This window comes from Balaenoptera musculus, chromosome 18, assembly GCF_009873245.2.
Source record: "Balaenoptera musculus isolate JJ_BM4_2016_0621 chromosome 18, mBalMus1.pri.v3, whole genome shotgun sequence".
NCBI lineage: Eukaryota > Metazoa > Chordata > Mammalia > Artiodactyla > Balaenopteridae > Balaenoptera > Balaenoptera musculus.
Window position 1 is genome coordinate 25117398 of NC_045802.1, and position 23390 is coordinate 25140787.

General features: G+C 37.6%; 1 protein-coding gene across 4 annotated transcripts in view; it reads left to right on the forward strand.

Annotated features, from left to right (window-relative positions):
* Positions 1–23390, forward strand: part of VWA8 (von Willebrand factor A domain containing 8) — a 370485-nt gene that overhangs the window by 96655 nt on the left and 250440 nt on the right. For all 4 annotated transcript variants that reach the window (XM_036831946.1, XM_036831947.1, XM_036831948.1 and 1 more), the window contains 2 exons: positions 11227–11387; positions 15584–15697. In XM_036831946.1, the coding sequence (XP_036687841.1) occupies positions 11227–11387; positions 15584–15697 (275 nt within the window). The remainder of the gene's footprint in view (positions 1–11226; positions 11388–15583; positions 15698–23390) is intronic.

Consider the following 23390-nt stretch of genomic DNA (forward strand, 5'->3'; position numbering starts at 1 on the left):
AAAACCATTTGGCAGAACCAGAGAGACAGTCAAAAAGAACAGCAAAGGGAAAGGCATTAACAGGCAGAGTTCAACTAGTGCCTCTGGGAACTGAGTTGAAGTAGCTTGGGGTTTAAGCTAGTAAAAGCTGTGAAAATCCTGATTTTACAGTCTATTGACTACTGTTGAGAAATTAACAACCTGAAGAGGGACCTTGGCCAGCCCAGCTCCTGGGATGCTTCCTGTTCCTTTCCTGTGGTTCCCTGAAGCTCTCCCAGATTCAGGTAGCTGCTGGCTGGCAGCCTCTATGCAGGTGAGGAGTGGTGCCCATTATGCCCTCACATAGGTGGGAAGATGAACAGGGTGGGAGGGTTGCCCTGCTACCATCAGCAGTCTGTTTCTTTAACCTTAGCAAACCTTTTTCAGTGCTGCTTCAAGCAGGAGACTCCACGTTTATCCTCAGTGATGCTCCCTGAATCCATTAACTCTTCCTTATCTCCCACATAGTGAAAGGTGTTTGCTGCACAGTATCTCCCATGGGGGAGCGATTCAGAGAGAGCAGCTCTAGTTTTGTGAGGAAGGTTCCAAAAGGGACACATTAAGCCAATAGAAAGCGTTGTCGAGTATTGCAGCCACGGCACACTTCTTAGCTTTCTCCCCATCCGCCATACCCACCCCACAGCCAATTGTTAGTCTAACATCATTTGCTTTTTGCAGGATCCGCTATAGCTATGGACATCTCCAGTAGCTCTAACCCACCATCCCTGGACCCATTTTTGAGAATTTGCTGGAAAATGCATTTGGCATATGAAATTTTACTTTATAGAGTTTTTAAGAACACATCAGTTATGTCAGTTGGACATTAATAGACACTTATTCCTCTCTCACGCATGCAAGCTCACTCTCAGGATGACATTGAAGTTCTATTTTCTTAGCCAATTTCAATTATATGATACAGAGTTATCAACTATAGTCACCATGTTCTGTATTATATACTCAGATCTTAATTCATCTTATACCTGAAACTTTGTACCCTTTTACCAACCTCTTCCTATTTCCCCCACCCCTCAGTCCCTGACAACCACTCTTCTACTGTCTATTTCTAAGAGTTTGACTTTTTTTTTTTAAGATTCCATGTACAAGCAATTGCATGCAGTATTTTGCTTTGTCTGTCTGGCTTATTTCACTTAGCACAATGCCCTCAAGGTCCAGCAAATGGCAGAACTTCCTTCTTTTTCATGGCTGAATAATATTCCTCTGTGTGTGTGTGTGTGTGTGTGTGTGTGTGTGTGTGTGTGTGTGTGTGAATCACAATTTCTTATCCATTCATTCATCAATGGACACTCTTGGCTATTGTGAATAATGCTGTAATGAACATGGGAGTGCAGATATCTCAGTATTCTGTTTTTGTTTTCTTTGGATGTATACCCAGAAGTGGGATTACTGGATCATATGGTAGTTCTATTTTTAAGTTTTTGAGGTACCTCCATAATGTTTTCCATAGAGGCGGCACCAATTTACATTCTCACCAGCAGTGCACAACGGTTCCCTTTTCTTCACATTCTCACCAACATTTGTCATCTCTTGTTTTTTGTTTTGTTTTTGTTTTTTTTGGATGATAGCCATTCTAACAGGTATGAGGTGATATCTCATTGTGGTTTTAATTTGTATTTCCTTGATGATGAGTGATGTTGAGCACCTTTTCATGTATCTGTTGGCCATTTATATATATCTTCTTTGGAAAAATATGTATTCAATTCCTCTGTCCATTTTTTAATCAGATTTTTTTTGCTATTGAGTTATATGAGTTCTTTATATATTTTAGATATTAACCTTTATCAGTTATCTGATTTGAAAATAGCTTTTTCCATTCAGTAGGTTGCCTTTTCATTGTGTTGTTGGTTTCTTTGCTGTGCAGAAACTTTTTCTTTTTAGTCTGATGTTGTCCCTCTTGTTTCTTTTGGCTTTTGTTGCTTTTGCTTTTGGTGTCAAATCCAAAAAATTATTGCCAAGACCAAGGTCAAGGACCATACCACCTATATTTTCTGCTAGGAGTTTTATGGTTTCATGTCTTAACATTCAAGTCTTTAATCCATTTTGAAGTGATTTTTGTGTATTGTGTAACTTAGGGTCCAGTTTCATTCTTTTGCATGTGGCTATACAGTTTTCCAGATACCATTTATTGACACCATTACTGAATATATATTCTTGGCTCCTTTGTCATGAACTTGTTCACCGTATATGTGTGGGTTTATTTCTGGGCTGTCCATTCTATCGATCTATGTGTCTGTTTTTATGGAAATACCATAAAGTTTTGATTAGTATAGCTTTGTAATATAGTTTGAAATCAGTAAGTGTGATATTTCTAACTTTGTTTTTCTTTCTCAAGATTGCTTTAGCTATACAAGGTCTTTTATGGTCCATACAAATTTTAGAACTGTTTAATTTATTTCTGTGAAAAATGCCATTGAAATTTTGATAGGATGGCATTGAATCTGTAGATTTCTTTGGGTAGTATGGACATTTTAACTATATTAATTCTTCAGTCCTTGAGTGTAAATATCTTTCCATTTATTTGTGTCTTCTTCAATTTCTTTCATCAATGTCTTATAGTTTTCAGTTATGGTGGTTGAAGATTTATAGATAGTTATTTTTAAATTTATCTCTTTTTTGGTGAGAATATTTAAGTTCTAGTCTCTTTTGTAGACATTAAATATTTGTAACTATTTAATTAGAATATGTTACATTTCATAATCCATTCTCTAAAGAATAGTGGGAGTGACCTTTTTTAGAATGTAAATCAGATCATGCCATTTCTCTGCTTAGAATCTGTCAATGGCTTTCCATTATACTTAAAATAAGAACCCCTAGTCTTGGCTTATGAGCCCTCCATCAGTGCTTTTCTACCTTGGCTGCCTATTAGAAACACCCAAGGAGCTTTGAAAAATGTCCAGTGTCCAGCCCCCACCATTAGAGAATCTGAAGTAATTGGTTTGAGGTGTGACCCGGACTTCAGGATTTTTACGAAAGCTACTCAGTGATTCTAACAGGGAGCCAGGGTTGAGAGACACTGCCCTACCTGATCTGACCCATGCCTGCCTCTCCAGCCATCTCTCTCCCTGATGGAGCCTCTGCTGGTTATGTTTCAGCTTCATTGGCTACTTTCAGTCCCTTAAATCTGTCTAGCTTCTTTCTGCTTCAGGACTTTTGCACAATATATTGCCTCAGCCTGGATTACTCTTCCCCTGATTTTCACTTGGCCTTTTATCATTTAAGTCACCACAGCTTCAGTATACTTAGAGAAAGCATCCTTGACCCATGGAGCCATTTGCTATCACATTACCCGACATTTTCTGTGCAGCACTGACCACTACATGATCGTGATATACATATATATATACACACATATTTTTTTTTTTTGCTGCACTACATGGCTTGCAGGATCTTAGTTCCCTGACCAGGGATTGAACCCACGCTCTCAACAGTGAAAGCGTGGAGTCCTAACCACTGGACCGCCAGGGAATTCCCATGGTATATTTTTTTTATTTGCATCTCCTCCCTCCCTCCCTTCTCATCCTCTGTTCCCTTTCCTTTGTCTATTTTTTGTTCTCTTCACCTTGGAATGTAAGATCCATGTTTATCTTTTTCAGTGCTGTATCCTCAGCACCTGGATCAGTGACTTGCGTGTAGTAGGCAATCAGTATATGAAGGAATGGATAAATAAATTTTGAAAAATTTACATTATTTTTAAAGGATCAGCTCTGTCAACTTTTCTTTACTAATTTTTATGTTTCAATATTACCTTTACTTTAAATTATAAGACAAGAATTTCTTTTGTCATACAGCATTGTTATCATACTTTTATTAGTGTCCTGAACTGTTAACTTAGATTTATTGTTAGATTTAAATTTTAATGTATTAGGATTTTGTTTCTTCAGTTGATTCAGATTCAGCTATTATTAAATACCCACTAGGTGCCAGACATTATCTCATTTAATTATAAAGATATTTTACTCACTTCACCCATTTATCATAAGTCACAGAATTGTAATTGAAAACCCAGCTTTCCTTATACTGTATCCATTCTTTCAACTGTGCTACTTTCCATGTTGGCTGACTAGAAGGGATTTGAGTGTTGTTAAGTGAGGCCAAATGCTATAACTGCTCCATGTGTCTTTACTGAATACTGAACAGGTTATTAGCACATACCACAACTTCGATTTTATACTTTATTTGTTACTATTGGGTTGGCCAGAAAGTTTGTTTGTGGTTTTTCCGTAAGATGTTAACGAACAAACAAACTTTTTGGCCAACCCAATAATTATTATAACGCCAATATTATTTAAACTAGAATTGATTGCTACTTTCCCACCTGTTCTCCTAACAGAGTCAAACATTTGTGATAAAATGTAGCAAAGTTTGCAGTACCATTTGAATAAAATGTGGTTCTTCAGTCTGTGTGTCCTGGGATTTTACTCTATAACATCTCTGCTTTTTGCCTTCCTTTTTGAAACTGTTCTTACCCTCTTTTATATATGTAGTTGTCCGTGAACATTTCTAAACAAGCTTTCATAAAGTTGGTTTACTTGTAAAAAATTATCCTTAGGTTGTGATTTTTGTTGCGGACAATAGAATCCATTTTGGCTGTCTAAAACTGAGAGGGATTTATTACAGAGTATTACGTAGCTTACAGAATTTCTGGGAGAGATAGGGCACGGTATTTAGATTTTACCCAGTTAGGAATGACAGAGCCTGGAGAACTTCAGCCATAGCTTTCTAGAAGAGCGAGTTTCCTTGTGTTGGCTGGCACTTCACTCTCACTTCCAGTGTTTTCAGTTCCCAGTTTTGTGTATGTGAGAATGCTTGGTAGAACCTGGGTCGTGTACAGAACTCTAGCTGCAAAGCCATCTAAGAAATGATGTTTTTAGTTTTCTAGCCGCTGTACTACAGCAAGGATAGTAGAAGGGATTTGATTGTGTGTCTTCTTGGAATACATATTACATTATTTGCACTTAACACTGAACTTGACTTTATATTTTATTGAATGACTGTATTAAGATGTCCTTTTGTTGGGTCAGTTGTGACACAGTGGGTTTGACTTCTAGTTAGCTTCAATCAGAAGAATTTTGTTCTATGTTCATGGAATAAATCTTTAGAGTAGATCATCTTGAAATAGATCCCACTGGTTACAGTAAAGAGAGCTATAAATGCATCAAAATTAGCTTCTTCCATTAATAGCAGAGTAACTGAAAACAATCATGGTAGTCTTATAATGCCATCATTATATACATAAAGGAAGCATTTATTATATGTGTGACAGGTTAAAAATAGTTGCTTAAAAAAGAACTTTAGGAAGAAGCATGGAAGAGTTTACAAATAATTTTACAGTGTATGTAAAACGAGGGGCCTTTTTGTTTGAGATCAAACGTAAATGACACAGGAATGTTGGCAGCACGCCTTGCATTTTGTTCACTGAGCGTGCTTAGACTATAAATAATGGCTTCATTTCTATTTTGGGACCTAAAAATTATTAACATTCTGTGTTTATGCAATATTTATGCAGTATTCTGACACTAATAGTTATGGACATAATTAATCCCTTATTGTAAAGTTGGTGGCTTGCATCAGCTTGTCTTGGTGTATTCTTTTATTCCCTTAAATCCCAGATTTTCTTAGTATTTTATACTACTGGCAGGATATTTTCTGGTAGCTACTTTTTGCAGTTATTTATCAAACTAATTACTTATATCCAGGTTTCTCAAGGGAATCTCAGAAAAATTAATGTATACCATTCAAAGGTCCTAAAAACCTTTAAGGAATATAATTGCTTTAGGGTTCAAATCTATATTCTCTGGTACATTTTGTGCAGTTATGCTTCTTCTCATTTTAATAGGACATTTTTATTTTTAGTAGGGTTTCTCTGTTGCAAATCAAAAGAGCAAAATTCAAAATGACACAGAATCTTAATATACATATATGGATGTTTTCCAGGGATCTGAATGAGGAGGTGAAATGTTTACGTTTAGACAATGGTGGCTCTAAAGGAACTAGTTTTCATGTCCTGTTATTTTTAAATTTTTTAAGGAAACAGAAAGAGGAAATGGTTCGGCCTCTATGATATCATTAGCACTATTTTTATTCTCTTAAGTTCAAAGGTTTCAAGGATAAGAAAAATATATGCAAAACTGAGGGCATTCATCTTTCTTGATTTTTATTAGTGTGCTTTCAAAACGTTCATATGGAATAAGCACATTTCTTCTTAAAATTTTGTCTTTCCATTTGCTTTAGGGATGTGTGTGTAGGCAGGAAGAATAAGGAAATGATATATATATTTTTAACAATTCCATGTTACAGTATATGTTAAAATAAATAAGGATATTAAAACAACTTCATGGTACTAAAACCCAAAAATTCTATAGACAGAAACATTTGAAAAAGCTGTTACTCCATTTTAAAGATTAGCTTAATATTGAAATCATGTTACTGACCTATTTCAGACTGTTCTGAAAAAATTCTGTTAATTAAGTTTGACTAGGTTCAGTTGTTCTGTGAAAGTTCAGTTTTACTTTGGTGTCCTTGCACTTCCACACAATGGAAAATAACTTTCACATAATTGAAAATAATTTCTTATTATAACTAATATTATGGAAAGTGGGGGCAATTATCTTTTTAAGAAAAAGCTGGAATTTTCATCTTTTCTCCCAATACAGGTTCTTAATTATGAAAACCAACTACTTTTATTAAAGAGGATACTTTTTTTCCCGTAGGAGGGTTTTTATTCTAATGCACAGATATATTAGAAATGATGAATGGCTCTTTTTCACATGACAGTATGCAGAGACTTGATATGATAAAACTGAACTGAGCTAGTCTTTTAATAAATGCCAAGTGTTTTCCATTTTTTACCCCTCTGAAGATTGAAAAAAGGGAAAATATTTCTGGTCTGTAGTTGTGGTTGGCATTAATAGCTTTGAATTCTGTTGGTCTATTACTGCTTGTTGTGTAGCAGCAAATAATTATTTCAGTTTACTTCAGTCAGTAAAAGGGAGTCTCCAACTGCTAGGTTGGAAAAGGGGAGCCGTACAAACTGGTTGTCTTTCTCATCATCTTTATTAGTAAATATTTACTTATTTGAATGAGGCAAGCATTGTAGACATTGTGTGAATTAACAAGATATGAATGTACTTTGGAATCATCCATCACTACAAAATGAAGTAGTGCTTTTTTATATCTTGTGCAGAATGGTGATTCAGGATGTGTTGGTATGAGTGAGGAATTTTCTCTGTCAAAATTAAAAAAAAAAAAAAATGTTACCAGTTGCTAGCCTCTGCTCCTTAGGAGTTCGAACCTCTTATGCCAGAGTCACAATCTTCATCTCCTCTTCTTGGGCCCACGCAAAAGACTCAAGAGCTGAGTTGGGTTAGAAAACCATCTGTTTTCAGTCTGAAGCTGGGATTTTCAAAATTAACCCCCAATCATTTCTTTAACAATATGGTTTCAGTGGGATACCTTCTTCATGTTACCTCCTTTCTGAATATCAATAGAAATGCTTAAAGGAAATAAGGCCTACTTTTTCCTTTTTTTTTTCCTTCTTCCTTTTTCACCTTTTAATTTAAACTATTTTGTTATACATTTTATTAATATATATCTTCCTGCAATCTCATAATTCCTATCAGAATAAGGAAGGAGTATAAATAAATGAGACAAAGTTTCACATTAAGTTAATGTCTCTTTTTTAAAGCAGGGCTTCCCACGTGGGAGTCATTTTAAGATATCACCTATGTAATGTTTAATAAAAAATAGGTGGTAAGCCCCACCTTGGATCTACTGAATCCAAATCTTCAGGGTGATAAGGCCTAAGCTTCTATCAATATATTTTCCAGAAGTTCCTCCAGCTGTTTCTGATACGTATCTTTGACTTAGAACCACTGTGCTAAAGCATGTTTTCTGTTTGTTTTATGCTCTAGGACGATATGTAATGTAACTCTATACTGACTGTTTTTCTGGAATAATTAATACCAAGAGTTTTCTTTAAATTTATTTGTTTTTATATTAATTTTTAAAAAGAATTATATATGTGTATATATATATTTGATTTTTTTCATAATTCAATTATGAAAATGAAACAGCAACATTTGTTTCAATTTGTCCTATTTTTCTTGCAAGAGTGATCCATTTCCGGTTCTGTAGCATAGCCATGAGTGTGAATAAGCTCATTTTCACCATGAACCATCTCAGTAAACACTGATGATGATGATAGATTTAGTCTTACATGCTCATATAAATTGCATAGAATTTAAAATTCATAGTTGAAAAATTAGATAACATTAATAAGTTAAGCCAAATTTTGATAATGTGTCAAAGTCGGATCTTTAGGACTATGTTGCTGAGTTTTGTCAATGAAAAAAAAGAATCAATAGTCAATCTAAGGAAGAAACGGAAAATTTTACTCGAGCCAACGTGAGGATTATAACCCAGGAGACAGTCTCTTAGAGAGCTCCGAGAACTGTTCCGAAGAGGTAAAGGGAGAGGTCAGTGTGTGTGTGATTTTTTGCCGAAGGGGGTACCTGCAATCAAGCACACATCTCAGTAGAAGGTTGCTGCTAGTCACGAGGAACAGACATCTTAGTTAATAGTTTTAGCGTTTTTCTAAGTATGGGGAAATGCAAGAATCCAGGTTCATAAAAAATTTCTCCTGAAAATATCTAACCACCTGAAGACCAGTTGTGTCAGTTTCCCCAGAGCACAAAGTGCCTTATCCTGACCTTCACCCTGAATTCCTTTTAGGGTGTATTGTAGGTCAGCGGCTGCAGTGATTACTGACTTGATTCTTGTAGAACTGGATAGTGGGCAACATTCTTTATTTTACAATCCCTTCCCTTTTAGTCTTAATTTTGACCAAGGTTTGGGAGGCATTATGTGACCAGTTTGTCCCATGGCAATAGGAATGCTCATTCTCAGGTCAGGCAAGGATTTTGTTCACAGGTCACTCAATGTGCTATAGCTGGACTAGGCCCTGTTAGCAGTTGCCAAAAGCCTCTGAACCACCTAGCTTGCTAGTCAGTTTTGGTCTAGGAAAAGGTAGTCCTTTTGTTGCTTCTTCCCATACTAGAGTTACACTATTACAATCATTAATATGTAGAACTATATTGATAGAACTATATATTTGATCAATCATATAAAGGCACCTAATCATCATTAATTTTATCTGAGGCTCAGTCACACCTTTGGTAATGCAGGAAACAGTAATCTTGTAAAATAGAATATAAGAAACATAGACAGTAACATTAATAAGTAAGTATTTAATAAGTATTTAAGTATTTAAGTTCTTAAACTTCCATTAGGTGCCGCCCAGTATCTCCCCAGTCATCTGATCAGTCTGTTCTGCACCAATCACTGTCTTTAAGGAAAATGATATATTGGCTTCGTACATGAAGTTCACCAGAGATGTTTGTACGTACAAGGCGAGTGGTGGGTCATTGTAACCCCTCACAGGATTGAGAAAGGAATGCTATCTTCTAAGGAGTTACATGGTTGGCCCCAGAAGAAGAAAAATTGATCTTTATGATTAAGTAAGCCTTTCTGGCATTGGGGAGGTCTGGTTAATACATAAAGCAGATGCAAAATGCACACTAGAGGGGAGGGAGGAGGCCCCGACGGGCAGAGAAAAAATTTATGTTTAAATTTTTCTTGTCTTGCCTTAAAATGTGAATTTTTATTTATTTTATTTTTTAAATTTATTGATTTATTTATGTATTTATTTATTTTTGGCTGCTTTGGGTCTTCGTTGCTGCGTGTGGGCTTTCTCTAGTTGCGGCGAGCGGGGGCTACTCTTCGTTGCAGTGCATGGGCTTCTCATTATGGTAGCTTCCTTTGTTGCAGAGCATGGGCTCTAGGTGCACAGACTTCAGTAGCTGTGGCACATGGGCTCAGTAGTTGTGGCTTGCGGGCTCTAGAGCACAGGCTCAGTAGTTGTGGTGCATGGGCTTAGTGGCTCCGAGGCATGTGGGATCTTCCCGGACCAGGGCTTGAACCCATGTCCCCTGCATTGGCAGGGGGATTCTTAACCACTGCGCCAACAGGGAAGTCCCTGAATTTTTATTTCATCAGTTTGAATATTATTGTTTCTCAAGTGTCATTATGATTCAATATAAGCCTATTTGTACTTCCCAAGTCAGTACTTTTTTGATAGTGAGAAAATTGAAATGATTAAGACTTACATTTTAATCTTGATTTCAGTACAGATTTGTTGCCACTGTGAATATAAACAAATTCATTCACTTTGCATCTTCTTAAAACTGAAGTTGGGTATCAAAGAATTTACAAAAGCCTTTAAATTTTTGGATAAAATTGACTGTTTAACTTTTGTTTGATATAAGTGTTACAGAATTTATCTGAAGTTGATAACACAAAACAAACTATTATCTTCAACATTAACACATGCAAGAAAAAATTATTCATATTATATAGCACCAAAATTTTTTTTTTTTTTTTCAAAATTTTTTATAGTAAGTAGATGTTTATATGCCACTACTATTAATAGCTTGCTTAAACCTGTTACACTGTTTTAGCACTAGTACATTGTGTATGTGCTTTAAAAAATTGCACAACATTGTAAATCAACTGTACTCCAATAAAAATTAGTTTAAAAAAATTGCTTTAAGTTCCGTGCTATTGTTTGTCAATTCCTGTACCTCATCTGATGGCTGTCCTCCTCAGTTTCCTCCATTTTCAAGCCTCTTTAAATGAGTCACTCTGGTGGTTCCTAGCATGGCTTTTCGGGAGAACTCAACTGCAAGAAAATGCACATCATTGATAAGCATCTCCTCCCAGTGAGTCTGTATGGCCTCTAATTCTTAAAAAGGAATCCATATATTTTGGCCCTTTCAGGAGTAAAGCCGATTGAGTTAAATTCCATTAAAGTTGGGTAGAAATTACTGCCATCATCTGTGTAGATACCAAGTGAACATTTTAAAAGAGGGGGAAAATGCTAAATAAAATAGAGAAACAAAACAAAACAAAACCAAACCCGTACTATATTATGTGGCTGAGTAATAGGAAAAAAATTCAAATGACCAAGAAAAGCTTCTGAATATCTTTGTCTTTGGATTGGAGAAGATGACTCCCCAGTTGTTGTATGGAATGTTATATTCAGAGAGAGGTGACTCTAAAGCTAAAGAAACTATCCTCCATGTCTTAAAAATTAATTCTGCATTTTCTTTGGTGGGTGTTGGGGATTGGTTTCAGGATATGACAGCGCGTGAGCTGCTGCAGCAGAGATACACGCTTCCAAATGGAGACACTGCCTGGCGGTCCTCACCCCTTGTAAATGCTGCTCTGGAAGGGAAGCTGGTCCTCTTGGATGGCATTCACAGAGTCAATGCGGGTACATTCGCTGTATTACAAAGGTCTGTATGAGTCACACACACAAAAACACACCTCGTAAGCAGCAGATGTGGAACTTTCTCAATCTTCTAATTTGAACTGGGTTACATAGTCCCTGAGGAATTTATAATTCTATATCCAAGTAGAACAGCAGATGTTTTTATTGTTGTAAGCACAGTAGAGTAAAACTTCAAATAATGAACATTTTGGGAAAAGCCACCGCCATAGCAAAATTCTGTGTGTAAGAGCTGAAAAAAGAAAACGTTTAAGTAGTAATTTTGAAACTTTATGTATGTTGATGGATATATGCAATAAGTCATACAGCTGAAGTTTCTGCAGTTTGTCAAAGCTTCACTGTTTACAAGCTCCTTTTCAATCCTAAATCTAAATTATTGGTGATACTGTTGGCATTTTTTTCTTTTTTGAGAGAGAAAATATAGTTCCTTATATAAAATGTATAATAGCTCTTTGATTATATTTTCTATAGGCTAAAGTTCACTTTGTGTTTACAAACTTGAACATTTGTGTCACTGTTGTTTTCTTATTTCAGTGTAGGTGGGGCAAATATCCACACATTCCTAGTTAACTTCTCTTTAATGTTAAGACTTCATGTGTAACTTTCAAGGAAAATATTCCCATCTTGTGTCACTTCGGGAGATTAATGATAGCATTTTTGTTTGTTTGTTACATCTTGATTCTATCACTTGTAGACATTGTTTTTAACTTTTAAATCTAAATTTTAACTTATTGGGAAATTTCAAATAAGTAAAATAATCTAGTTCCCCAACTAACCATTCAAAAGTTTTTTGTCCTTGACAAGATGCAAATACTTAGTGTAATTAAGGATTCTAAGAACACTGCATTAATCCCGATTCAATTTGAGAGCACTTAAAAGTAATAATCACAAACTTCCAGTGATTTACCATAAACATTCTATAGATTTACAGTATTTTTCTCTTCTAAACAGGCAAATGCAAACACAAACAAAATAATACCTACTGCCTCCTTTTATTGGTTATCTCTTGCCTGTTAGGCCAAGTAGTGGTAATAGCAGTAGCAGCTACCATTAATTGAGTACTTTCGCTACACCAGGCATTGTGCTAAGCCAGTGTTTCTCAGATTCGCAACCGTGGAATCTCCTTGTGGGAATGAGGCTTAAAAATTACTGATGCCTGGGCTGCACCTCCTCAAATTCTGATGTAACTGATCCAGGATGAGGCCTGGACATTGGCATTTTTAACTGCCTCCCAGTAGATTCTAATGTGCAGCTAAGATTGAGAACAACTATGTGAAGCATGTGCCTTACATTAGCTGTTCAATTTTCACAGCAATACTGTGAGGTTGGTATTATTGCCCTAGTTTTATAGAAGATAAAATTTAAACAGGCGGATTAGTTCTTCCCCTGCCCAGTCCATTCAGCTAATAAGGTACAGGGCTGGGACTTGAACCCAGGTCTGAGTGACTCCACTGCCCATGCTCTTAACCTCTGCATTATGGAGTCTCTCCTCTCCTCAGTGCTCACCGAGCGGAGGTCTGTGGGACGACAGTACTGTGGGCATCAGGAAACTTTAGTGGTTGGTTTAAGACCTAGAACAGCAGGTTTCAACCTCTGCAACATCTGGAAGACAATGCTGTTTGTGCTGTGGATGGCTAGGTCCCATCATAGTTGGTATATGAAATAGGATTAATTATTTCATTGTAAAGATTTTAGATATTTTAAATCCTGTAATTGCAAAGATAGAAATATTTTGATAATACTATGCCTTAAAGAGTTATGTTAGACTCAAGGGAATACGTACCAGCTGCCTTGTTCATTAATATTTACCTTATGGTTATCCTGAGTCAATCATTCAGCTGTTTCTTTTTTTTTTTTTTTTAGTTGTTTTACAATGTTGTGTTAGTTTTTTTTTTAACATCTTTATTAGAGTATAATTGCTTTACAATGGTATATTACTTTCTGCTTTATAACAAAGTGAACCAGCTATATGTATACATATATCCCCATATCTCCTCCCTCTTGCGTCTCCCTCCCACCCTCCCTATCCCACCCCTCTAGGTGGACACAAAGCACCGAGCTGATCTCCCTGTGCTATGCGGCTGCTTCCCACTAGCTATCTGTTTTACATTTGGTAGTGTATATATGTCCATGCACTCTCACTTCATCCCAGGTTCCCCTTCCCCTTCCCCGTGTCCTCGAGTCCATTCTCTACATCTGCGTCTTTATTCCTGTCTTGCCCTTAGGTTCTTCATAACCGTTCTTTTTTTTTATTTTTTAGATTCCATATATATGTGTTAGCGTACGGTATTGATTTTTCTCTTTCTGACTTACTTCACTCTGTATGACAGACTCTAGGTCCATCCACCTCACTACAAATAACAATTTCATTTCTTTTTTATGGCTGAGTAATATTCCATTGTATATATGTGACACATCTTCTTTATCCATTCATCTGTCGATGGACACTTAGGTTGCTTCCATGACCTGGCTATTGTAAATACAGCTGCAATGAACATTGTGGTACATGACTCTTTTTGAATTATGGTTTTCTCAGGGTATATGCCCAGTGGTGGGATTGCTGGGTCATATGCTAGTTCTATTTTTAGTTTTTTAAGGAACCACCATACTGTTCTCCATAGTGGCTGTATCAATTTACATTCCCACCAACAGTGCAAGAGGGTTCCCTTTTCTCCACACCCTGTCCAGCATTTCTTGTTTGTAGATTTTTTGATGATGGCCATTCTGACTGGTGTGAGGTGATACCTCATTGTAGTTTTGATTTGCATTTCTCTAATGATTAGTGATGTTGAGCATCCTTTCATGTGTTTGTTGGCAATCTGTATTACCTTCTTTGGAGAAATGTCTATTTTGGTCTTCTGCCCATTTTTGGATTGGGTTGTTTGTTTTTTTGATATTGAGCTGCGTGAGCTGCTTGTAAATTTTGGAGATTAATCCTTTGTCGGTTGCTTCATTTGCAAATATTTTCTCCCATTCTGAGGGTTGTCTTTTCATCTTGGTTATGGTTTCCTTTGCTGTGCAAAAGCTTTTAAATTTCATTAGGTCCCATTTGTTTATTTTTGTTTTTAGTTTCCATTTCTCTAGGAGGTGGGTCAAAAAGGATCTTGCTGTGATTTATATCATAGAGTGTTCTGCCTATGTTTTCCTCTATGAGGTTAATAGTGTCTGGCCTTACATTTAGGTCTTTAATCCATTTTGAGTTTATTTTTGTGTATGGTGTTAGGAAGTGTTCTAATTTCATTGTTTTACATGTAGCTGTCCAGTTTTCCCAGCAGCACTTATTGAAGAGGCTGTCTTTTCTCCATTGTATATTCTTTCCTCCTTTATCAAAGATAAGGTGACCATTTGTGCGTGGGTTTATCTCTGGGCTTTCTATCCTGTTCCATTGACGTATATTTCTGTTTTTGTGCCAGTACCATACTGTCTTGATTACTGTAGCTTTGTAGTATAGTCTGAAGTCCAGGAGTGTGATTCCTCCAGCTCCGTTTTTCTTTCTCAATATTGCTTTGGCTATTCGGGGTCTTTTGTGTTTCCATGCAAATTGTGCAATTTTTTTGTTCTAGTTCTGTGAAAAATGCCATTGGTAGTTTGATAGGGATTGCATTGAATCTGTAGGTTGCTTTGGGTAGTATAGTCATTTTCACAATGTTGATTCTTCCAATCCAAGAACATGGTATATCTCTCCATCTGTTGGTATCATCTTTAATTTCTTTCATCAGTGTCCTATAGTTTTCTGCATACAGGTCTTTTGTCTCGTTAGGTAGGTTTATTCCTAGGTATTTTATTCTTTTTGTTGCAATGGTAAATGGGAGTGTTTCCTTAATTTCTCTTTCAGATTTTTCATCATTAGTGTATAGGAATGCAAGATTTCTATGCATTAATTTTGTATCCTGCTACTTTACCAATCAGCTGTTTCTTTTCATTTCCTTCCTTCTTCCCCTTTCTAGCGCCTCCTCCTCCTCCTCCCTATTCACATCTAGTAACCATGACTACTGTTCTCCAGTACAGACACCAACAGTTTTTGCCAAGTATAACAGCACTAGCCAACTTAAAATTTCAATAGGTGCATTTAACAAAATTGCTAGATTCAATTGCCAGTAATAATACATATGACTAAAATATTAACTGACTGATGCTACCTCTAATAACTTCAGTGTTCAAAACTGATTAATTTGTTTCCTGACCTTCCCCCTATCCCATTAGATTGATCCATGACCGAGAGCTAAGCCTCTACGATGGCTCTAGGCTACTGAGAGAAGACCGGTATATGCGTTTAAAGGAGGAGCTACAAATGTCTGATGAGCAGCTACAGAAGAGGTAATTTGGGGTATACTACTCTTATTCTTATTGTCAAGTGTACCTTTTTAAAAATTATTCTTCTAAACCTAGGGTGAAGCCAAGATAACTTTGAACAGCTTAATAATTTGGTGTCCTAGACAAGATCATCTTTTGGCACTTTTTAATACTTGAGTTTGCTATCCAAGATGTACTCTGTACTTTCTGCCTTACTTTTACGTAAGTGGTTAAACATTTTATAAGAGCATTAGTTTTAAGAAGATAATCCCTCTTCTGCTGTCTGGAGCAATTCAATTTTGGCCCCAAACTTAGTATCACTTCAGAAAAAACAAAAAGGGAGCCTCACAGGTAATTGGGCCTACCCTCCTAGGAAGTGATCAGTCATTTCTGGGGTTTGTCACCTGTTGCAAGATTACCCTTTGTGCCTTATTTTAACATTCCTTCCAGAGCTGTAACAACCAAATTCAATGTATGAGATTGGATTGGATCCTGGATCAGGAGATGAAATGAAAACAGCTATAAAAGACATTTTAGGACAATTGAGGAAGTGTAGATGATATTGAATTAATATTAATTTTCTTAGGTATCATAATGGTACTATGTTTATGAAGGGGTTGACCTAAAACAAATAGACTTCCAGTTGTTTCTCCAGCAAAAATGCGTTTATTCAAGATCAACAAAGAACTGCAGTTTAGGATCTCTAACCATGGCAAGCCACGTGCAAGTCCCTATGCAACAAGAAGAGGAGGAAGGACTCTTCTAAAAGGGAAAACGGAAGTCGGGAGAGTTATAGTGAACAAAGAATCCATTGGAGGAATTGAGAGTTCAAAGTGTAGTGGCTTTACATTGGCTGAGTCCTGACAGTCTCTCATTGGCTGAGCTCTTGCCAGGCAAGAAAAGGAAGTTTTTCTTCTTCCTGTTGGGCTCTGCTATTGTCACAGGGCGTGGGAGCTCCCCCTTCTGGCCTTCCGACTACTTAATTGAGGTTTCTGTCTATTGATTTTTTTGCAAAGGAGAATATTTCTATTCCTAGGAGCTGTATGCTGAAATATTTAAGGGATAAAATGAAAAGATGTCTACAATTTCTCCCTCAAATCTGAATGAGATCCTTTTGGGTAGAATAATCTTGGTTGTAGGTTTTTCTCCTTCATCACTTTAAATATGTCCTGCCACTCCCTTCTGGCTTGCAGAGTTTCTGCTGAAAGATCAGCTGTTAACCTTATGGGGATTCCCTTGTGTGTTACTTTTTATTTTTCCCTTGCTGCTTTTAATATTTTTTCTTTGTATTTAATTTTTGATAGTTTGATTAATATGTGTCTCGGCGTGTTCCTCCTTGGATTTATCCTGTATGGGACTCTCTGTGCTTCCTGGACTTGATTAACTATTTCCTTTCCCATATTAGGGAAGTTTTCAACTATAATCTCTTCAAATATTTTCTCAGTCCCTTTCTTTATCTCTTCTTCTTCTGGGACCCCTACAATTCGAATGTTGGTGTGTTTAATATTGTCCCAGAGGTCTCTGAGACTGTCCTCAGTTCTTTTCATTCTTTTTTCTTTATTCTGCTCTGCAGTAGTTATTTCCACTATTTTATCTTCCAGGTCACTTATCTGTTCTTCTGCCTCAGTTATTCTGCTATTGATCCCTTCTAGAGAATTTTTAATTTCATTTATTGTGTTGTTCATCACTGTTTGTTTGCTCTTTAGTTCTTCTAGGTCCTTGTTAAATGTTTCTTGTATTTTCTCCGTTCTATTTCCTAGATTTTGGATCATCTTTACTATCATTATTCTGAATTCTTTTTCAGGTAGACTGCCTATTTCCTCTTCATTTGTTAGGTCTGGTGGGTTTTTACCTTGCTCCTTCATCTGCTGTGTGTTTCTCTGTCTTCTCATTTTGCTTAACTTACTGTGGTTAGGGTCTCCTTTTCACAGGCTGCAGGTTTGTAGTTCCCGTTGTTTTTGGTGTCTGCCCCCAGTGGCTAATGTTGGTTCAGTGGGTTGTGTAGGCATCCTGGTGGAGGGGACTAGTGCCTGTGCTGTGGTGGATGAGGCTGGATCTTGTCTTTCTGTTGGGCAGGTCCACGTCTGGTGGTGTGTTTTGGGGTATCTGTGACCTTATTATGATTTTAGGCAGCCTCTCTGCTAATGGATGGGGCTGTGTTCCTGTCTTGCTAGTTGTTTGGCATAGGATGTCCAGCACTGTAGCTTGCTGGTCATTGAGTGGAGCTGGGTCTTGGCGTTGAGATGGAGATCTCTGGGAGATTTTCACTGTTTGATATTACGTGGAGCTGGGAGGCCACTTGTGGACCAGTGTCCTGACTTGGCTCTCCCACCTCAGAGGCACAGCCTTGACGCCTGGCTGGAGCACCAAGAGCCTGTCATCCACATGGCTCAGAATAAAAGGGAGAAAAAAAAGAAAGAAAGAAGAAGATAAAATAAAATAAAATAAAGTTGTTAAAATAAAAAATAATTATTAAGAAAAAAAATTTTTTTAAGTAATAAAAAAAAAGAAAAAAATCGGACAGACAGAACCCTAGGACAAATGGTAAAAGCAAAGCTATACAGACAAAAATCACACACAGAAGCATACACATACACACTCACAAAAAGAGAAAAAGGGAAAAATATATACATATCGTTGCTCCCAAACTCCACCTCCTCAATTTGGGATGATTCGTTGTCTATTCAGGGATTCCACAGATGCAGGGTACATCAGGTTGATTGTGGAGATTTAATCCGCTGCTCCTGAGGCTGCTGGGAGAAATTTCCCTTTCTCTTCTTTGTTAGCACAGCTCCTGGGGTTCAGGTTTGGATTTGGCCCTGCCTCTGTGTGTAGGTCGCCTGAGGGCATCTGTTCTTCGCTCAGACAGGATGGGGTTAAAGGAGCAACTGATTCAGGGGCTCTGGCTCACTCAGGCTGGGGGGAGGGAAGGGTACGGATGCGGGGTGAGCCTGAGGCGGCAGAGGCCAGCATGAAGTTGCAGCAGCCTGAGGCGCGCCGTGCGTTCTCCCGGGGAAGTTGTCCCTGGATCATGGGACCCTGGCCATGGTGCGCTGCACATGCTCCCAGGAGGGGCGGTGTGAATAGTGACCTGTGCTTGCACACAGGCTTCTTGGTGGCTGCAGCAGCAGCCTTAGTGTCCCATGCCTGTCTCTGGGGTCCGCGCTGAAAGCCGCGTCTCGCGCCCGTCTCTGGAGCTCCTTTAAGCAGCGCTCTTAATCCCGTCTCCTCGCGCACCAGGAAACAGAGGCAAGAAAAAGTCTCTTCCCTCCTCGGCAGGTCCAGACTTTTTCCCGGACTCCCTCCCGGCTAGCTGTGGTGTGCTAACCCCTTCAGGCTGTGTTCACGCTGCCAACCCCAGTCCTCTCCCTGAGATCTGACCTCCGAAGCCGGAGCCTCAGCTCCCAGTCCCCGCCCGCCCCGGCGGGTGAGCAGACAAGCCTCTCGGGCTGTTGAGTGCTGGTCGGCACCGATCCTCTGTGCGGGAATCTCTCTGCCTTGCCCTCCGCACCCCTGTGGCTGCGCTCTCCTCCTTGGCTCCGAAGCTTCCCCCCTCCGCCACCCACAGTCTCTGCCCACGAAGGGGCTTCCTAGTGTGTGGAAACCTTCCCTCCTTCACAGCTCCCTTCTGCTGGTGCAGGTCCCATCTCTATTCTTTTGTCTCTGTTTTTTCTTTTTTCTTTTGCTCTATCCAGGTACGTGGGGAGTTTCTTGCCTTTTGGGATGTCTGAGGTCTTCTGACATCGTTCAGTAGGTGTTCTGTAGGAGTTGTTCCACATGTAGATGTATTTCTGACGTATTTGTGGAGAGGAAGGTGATCTCCACGTCTTACTCTTCCGCCCTCTTGAAGCCCAACCCCCATTCTTTTTTATGGCAGAGTATTATTCTGTTTCATATATATATGTGTATATATATGTATACATATGTATATATACACATATATATATACACACAAACCACATCTTCTTTATCCATTTATCTGTTGATGGGCACTTAGGTTGTTTTCATATGGTGGCTATTGTAACTAATGTTCCTATGAACATTGAGGTGCATGTATCTTTTCAAATTAGTATTTTCATTTTCTTTGGCTATATACCCAGGAGTGGAATTACTAGATCATATGGTAGTTCAATTTTTAGTTGTTTCTGAGGAACCTCCATACAGTTTTCCATAGTGGTTGCACCAATTTACATTCCACCAACAGTGTACTAGGGTTCCCTTTTCTCCACATCCTCACCAACATTTGTTATTTGTGGTCTTTTTGATGCTGGCCATTCAGATAGGTGTGAGGGGATATCTCATTGTGCTTCTGATTTTTGTTTCTCTAATGATTAGCAATGTTGAGCAACGTTTTCATGTGCCTTTTGGCCATCTGTAAGGCTTTTTAGAAAAATGTTTATTCAGGTCTTCTCCCATTTTTCAATCGGGCTGTTTGTTTTTTTCTTGGTATTGAGTTGTATGAACTATTTGTGTATTTTTGATACTAATGCCTTATCAGACATATCATTTGCAAATATCTTCTCTCATTCCACAGGTTGCCTTTTGGTTTTGTTAATGTTTCTTGTTGGTTTGTCATAAACGGCCTTTATTATGTTGAGATATATTCACTCTATACCAACTTTTTTTCTTTTTATTGCTGTGTTGTGTCTTCGTTTGTGTGTGAGGGCTTTCTCTAGTTGTGGCAAGCGGGGGCCACTCTTCATCGCGGTGCATGGCCCTCTCACCATCGCAGCCTCTCTTGTTGCGGAGCACAGGCTCCAGACGCGCAGGCTCAGTAGTTGTGGCTCACGGGCCCAGTTACTCCGCAGCATGTGGGACCTTCCCAGACCAGGGCTCGAACCCGTGTCCCCTGCATTGGCAGGCAGATTCTTAACCACTGCACCACCAGGGAAGCCCACTCTATACCAACTTTGATGAGAGTTTTTATCATGCATGGATATTGAATTTTGTCAAGTGCTTTTTCTGCATCTATTAAGATGATCATGTGATTTCTAACCTTACTTTTCTTGATGTAGTATATCATGTTGATTGATTTGCGGATATTGAATCATCCTTGCATCCCTGGAAAAAATCCCACTTGATAATGGTGTATGATTCTTTTTATATATTGTTGAATTTGGTTTGCCATTATTTTGTTGAGAATTTTTGCATCTATATTCATCAGAGATACTAGCCTGTAAGTTTCTTTTTTCTACTGTCTTTGGTTTTGGTATAAGGGTAATGGTTGCCTTGTAGAACAAATCTGAGAGTGTTCCCTTCTCTTTAATTTTTTGTAATAGTTAGAGAAGGATAGGTATTAGCTCTTCTTTTTATGTTTGGTAGAATCCCCTGTGAAGCCATCTGATCCTGGACTTCTGTTTGCTTGGCAGTTTTTTGGTTACTAATTCAATTTCACTACTAGTGATTTGTCTGTTCAGATTGTCTATTTCTTCCCAATTCATTCTGGGAAGATTCTTTATGTCTAGAAATTTATCATTTCTTCGAGGTTATTTAATTTTTTGTCATTTAACTGTTCATAGTATTCTCATGATTTTTTTTTAATCTATGTGACATTGGTTGTAACTTCTCTTTCATTACTTATTTTGTTTATTTGGGTCGTCTTTTTGTTTTCTTGATGAGCCTGGCTAAAGGCTTACAATTTTATCATTAAAAAAAAAAAAAAGACAGCATTTGGTTTCATTGATGTTTTCCATTGTTTTTTTGGTCTCTATTTTACTTTTTTTCTCTCCAATTTTTATTTTTCTTTTCCTTCTCCTGAGTTTGGGTTTTGTGTGTGCTTCTTTTTGTAATTCCTTTAGATGGTAGCTTAGTTTTGAGAATTTTCTCGTTTCTTGAGGTAGGCCTGTATTGCTATAAACTTCCCTTTTAGAACTGCTTTTGCTACCTCACATAGATTTTGGAAAGTTATGTTTTTATTTTCAGCTTGTCTTGAGATATTTTCTGATTTTCTCTTTAATTTCTTCATTGATTCATCAGTATTTTAGTAGCATGTTGTTTAGTATCCATGTGTTTGTGTTTTTCCCATTTCTCTCCCTATAATTGATTCTAGTTTCATACCACTGTGGTTGGAAAAGATGCTTGATATAATAGTTTCTATACTCTTAAATTTGTAGAGACTTGTTTTGTGGCTTAGAATGTGATCTGCGCTGGAGAACGTTACATGTGCACTTGAAAAGAATGCATATTCTGTTGTTTTTGTGTGGAATGTTCTATATATATCTGTTAAGTCCCATCTAGTCTAATGTGTTTTAAACCACTGTTGGCTTATTGATTTTCTGTTGGGATTATCTGTCCATTGATGTAAGTAGGGTGTTAAAGTCCCTTATTATTATTGTATCATTGTCAATTTTTCCCTTTATGTCTGTTAATATTTGCTTTATATATTTAGGTGCTCCTATATTAGGTGCATATATGTTAACGAATGTTATATCCTCTTCTTGTATTGCTCCCTTTATCATTATATAATGCCCTTCTCTGCTTTTGTTATAGACTTTGTTTTATTTTTAATTTTTTTTAGATAATGGTGCTCATAGGTGAGCTTGCGTTCTTTCTTAGTTTTTTTTTTTTTTTTTTTTTTTTTTTGCCATGCCAAGCAGCATACAGGAACTTAGTTCGCCAACCAGGGACTGAACCATGCCCCCTGCAGTGGAAGCATGGAGTCCTAACCACTGGACCACCAGGGAATTCCTAGACTGTTTTAAAGTCTACTTTGCCTGATATGAGTATTGCTACCCCAGCATTCTTGTCATTTCCATTTGCATGAAATATCTTTTTCTATCCCCTCACTTTCTTTTTTTTTTTTTTAATTTTATGGGAGTATAGTTGCTTTACAATGTTGTGTTAATTTCTACTGTACAGCAAAGAGAATCAGTTATACATATAAATATATCCCTTCTTTTTTAGATTTCCTTCCTACTTAGGTCACCACAGAACATTGAGCAGAATTCCCAGAGCTATACAGTAGGTTCTCATTAGTTATCTATTTTATACGTACTATCAATAGTGTATTTATGTCAATCCCAATCTCCCAATTTATGCCACGCCCCCTTCCCCTGCTTGGCGTCCATATATTTGTTCTCTATGTCTGTGTCTCTATTTCTGCTTTGCCAATAAGATCATCTATACCATTTTTCTAGATTCTACATATATGCATTAATATACAATATTTGTTTTTCTCTTTCTGACTTACATCACTCTGTATGACATGCAAATCAAAACTACAATGAGGTATCACATCACACCAGTCAGAATGGCCATCATCAAAAAATCTACAAACAAGAAATGCTGGAGAGGGTGTGGAGAAAAGGGAACCCTCTTGCACTGTTGGTGGGAATGTAAATTGATACAGCCACTATGGAGAATAGTATGGAGGTTCCTTAAAAAACTAAAAATAGAACTACCGTACGACCCAGCAATCCCACTACTGGGCATATACCCTGAAAAAACCACAATTCAAAAAGAGTCATGTACCACAATGTTCATTGCAGCTCTATTTACAATAGTCAGGACATGGAAGAAACCTAAGTGCCCATCAACAGATGATTGGATAAAGAAGATGGGGCACATATATACAATGGAATATTACTCAGCCATAAAAAGAAACAGAATTGAGTTATTTGTAGTGAGGTGGATGGACCTAGAGTCTGTGACACAGAGTGAAGTAAGTCAGAAAGAGAAAAACAAATACTGTATGCTAACCCATATATATGGAATCTAA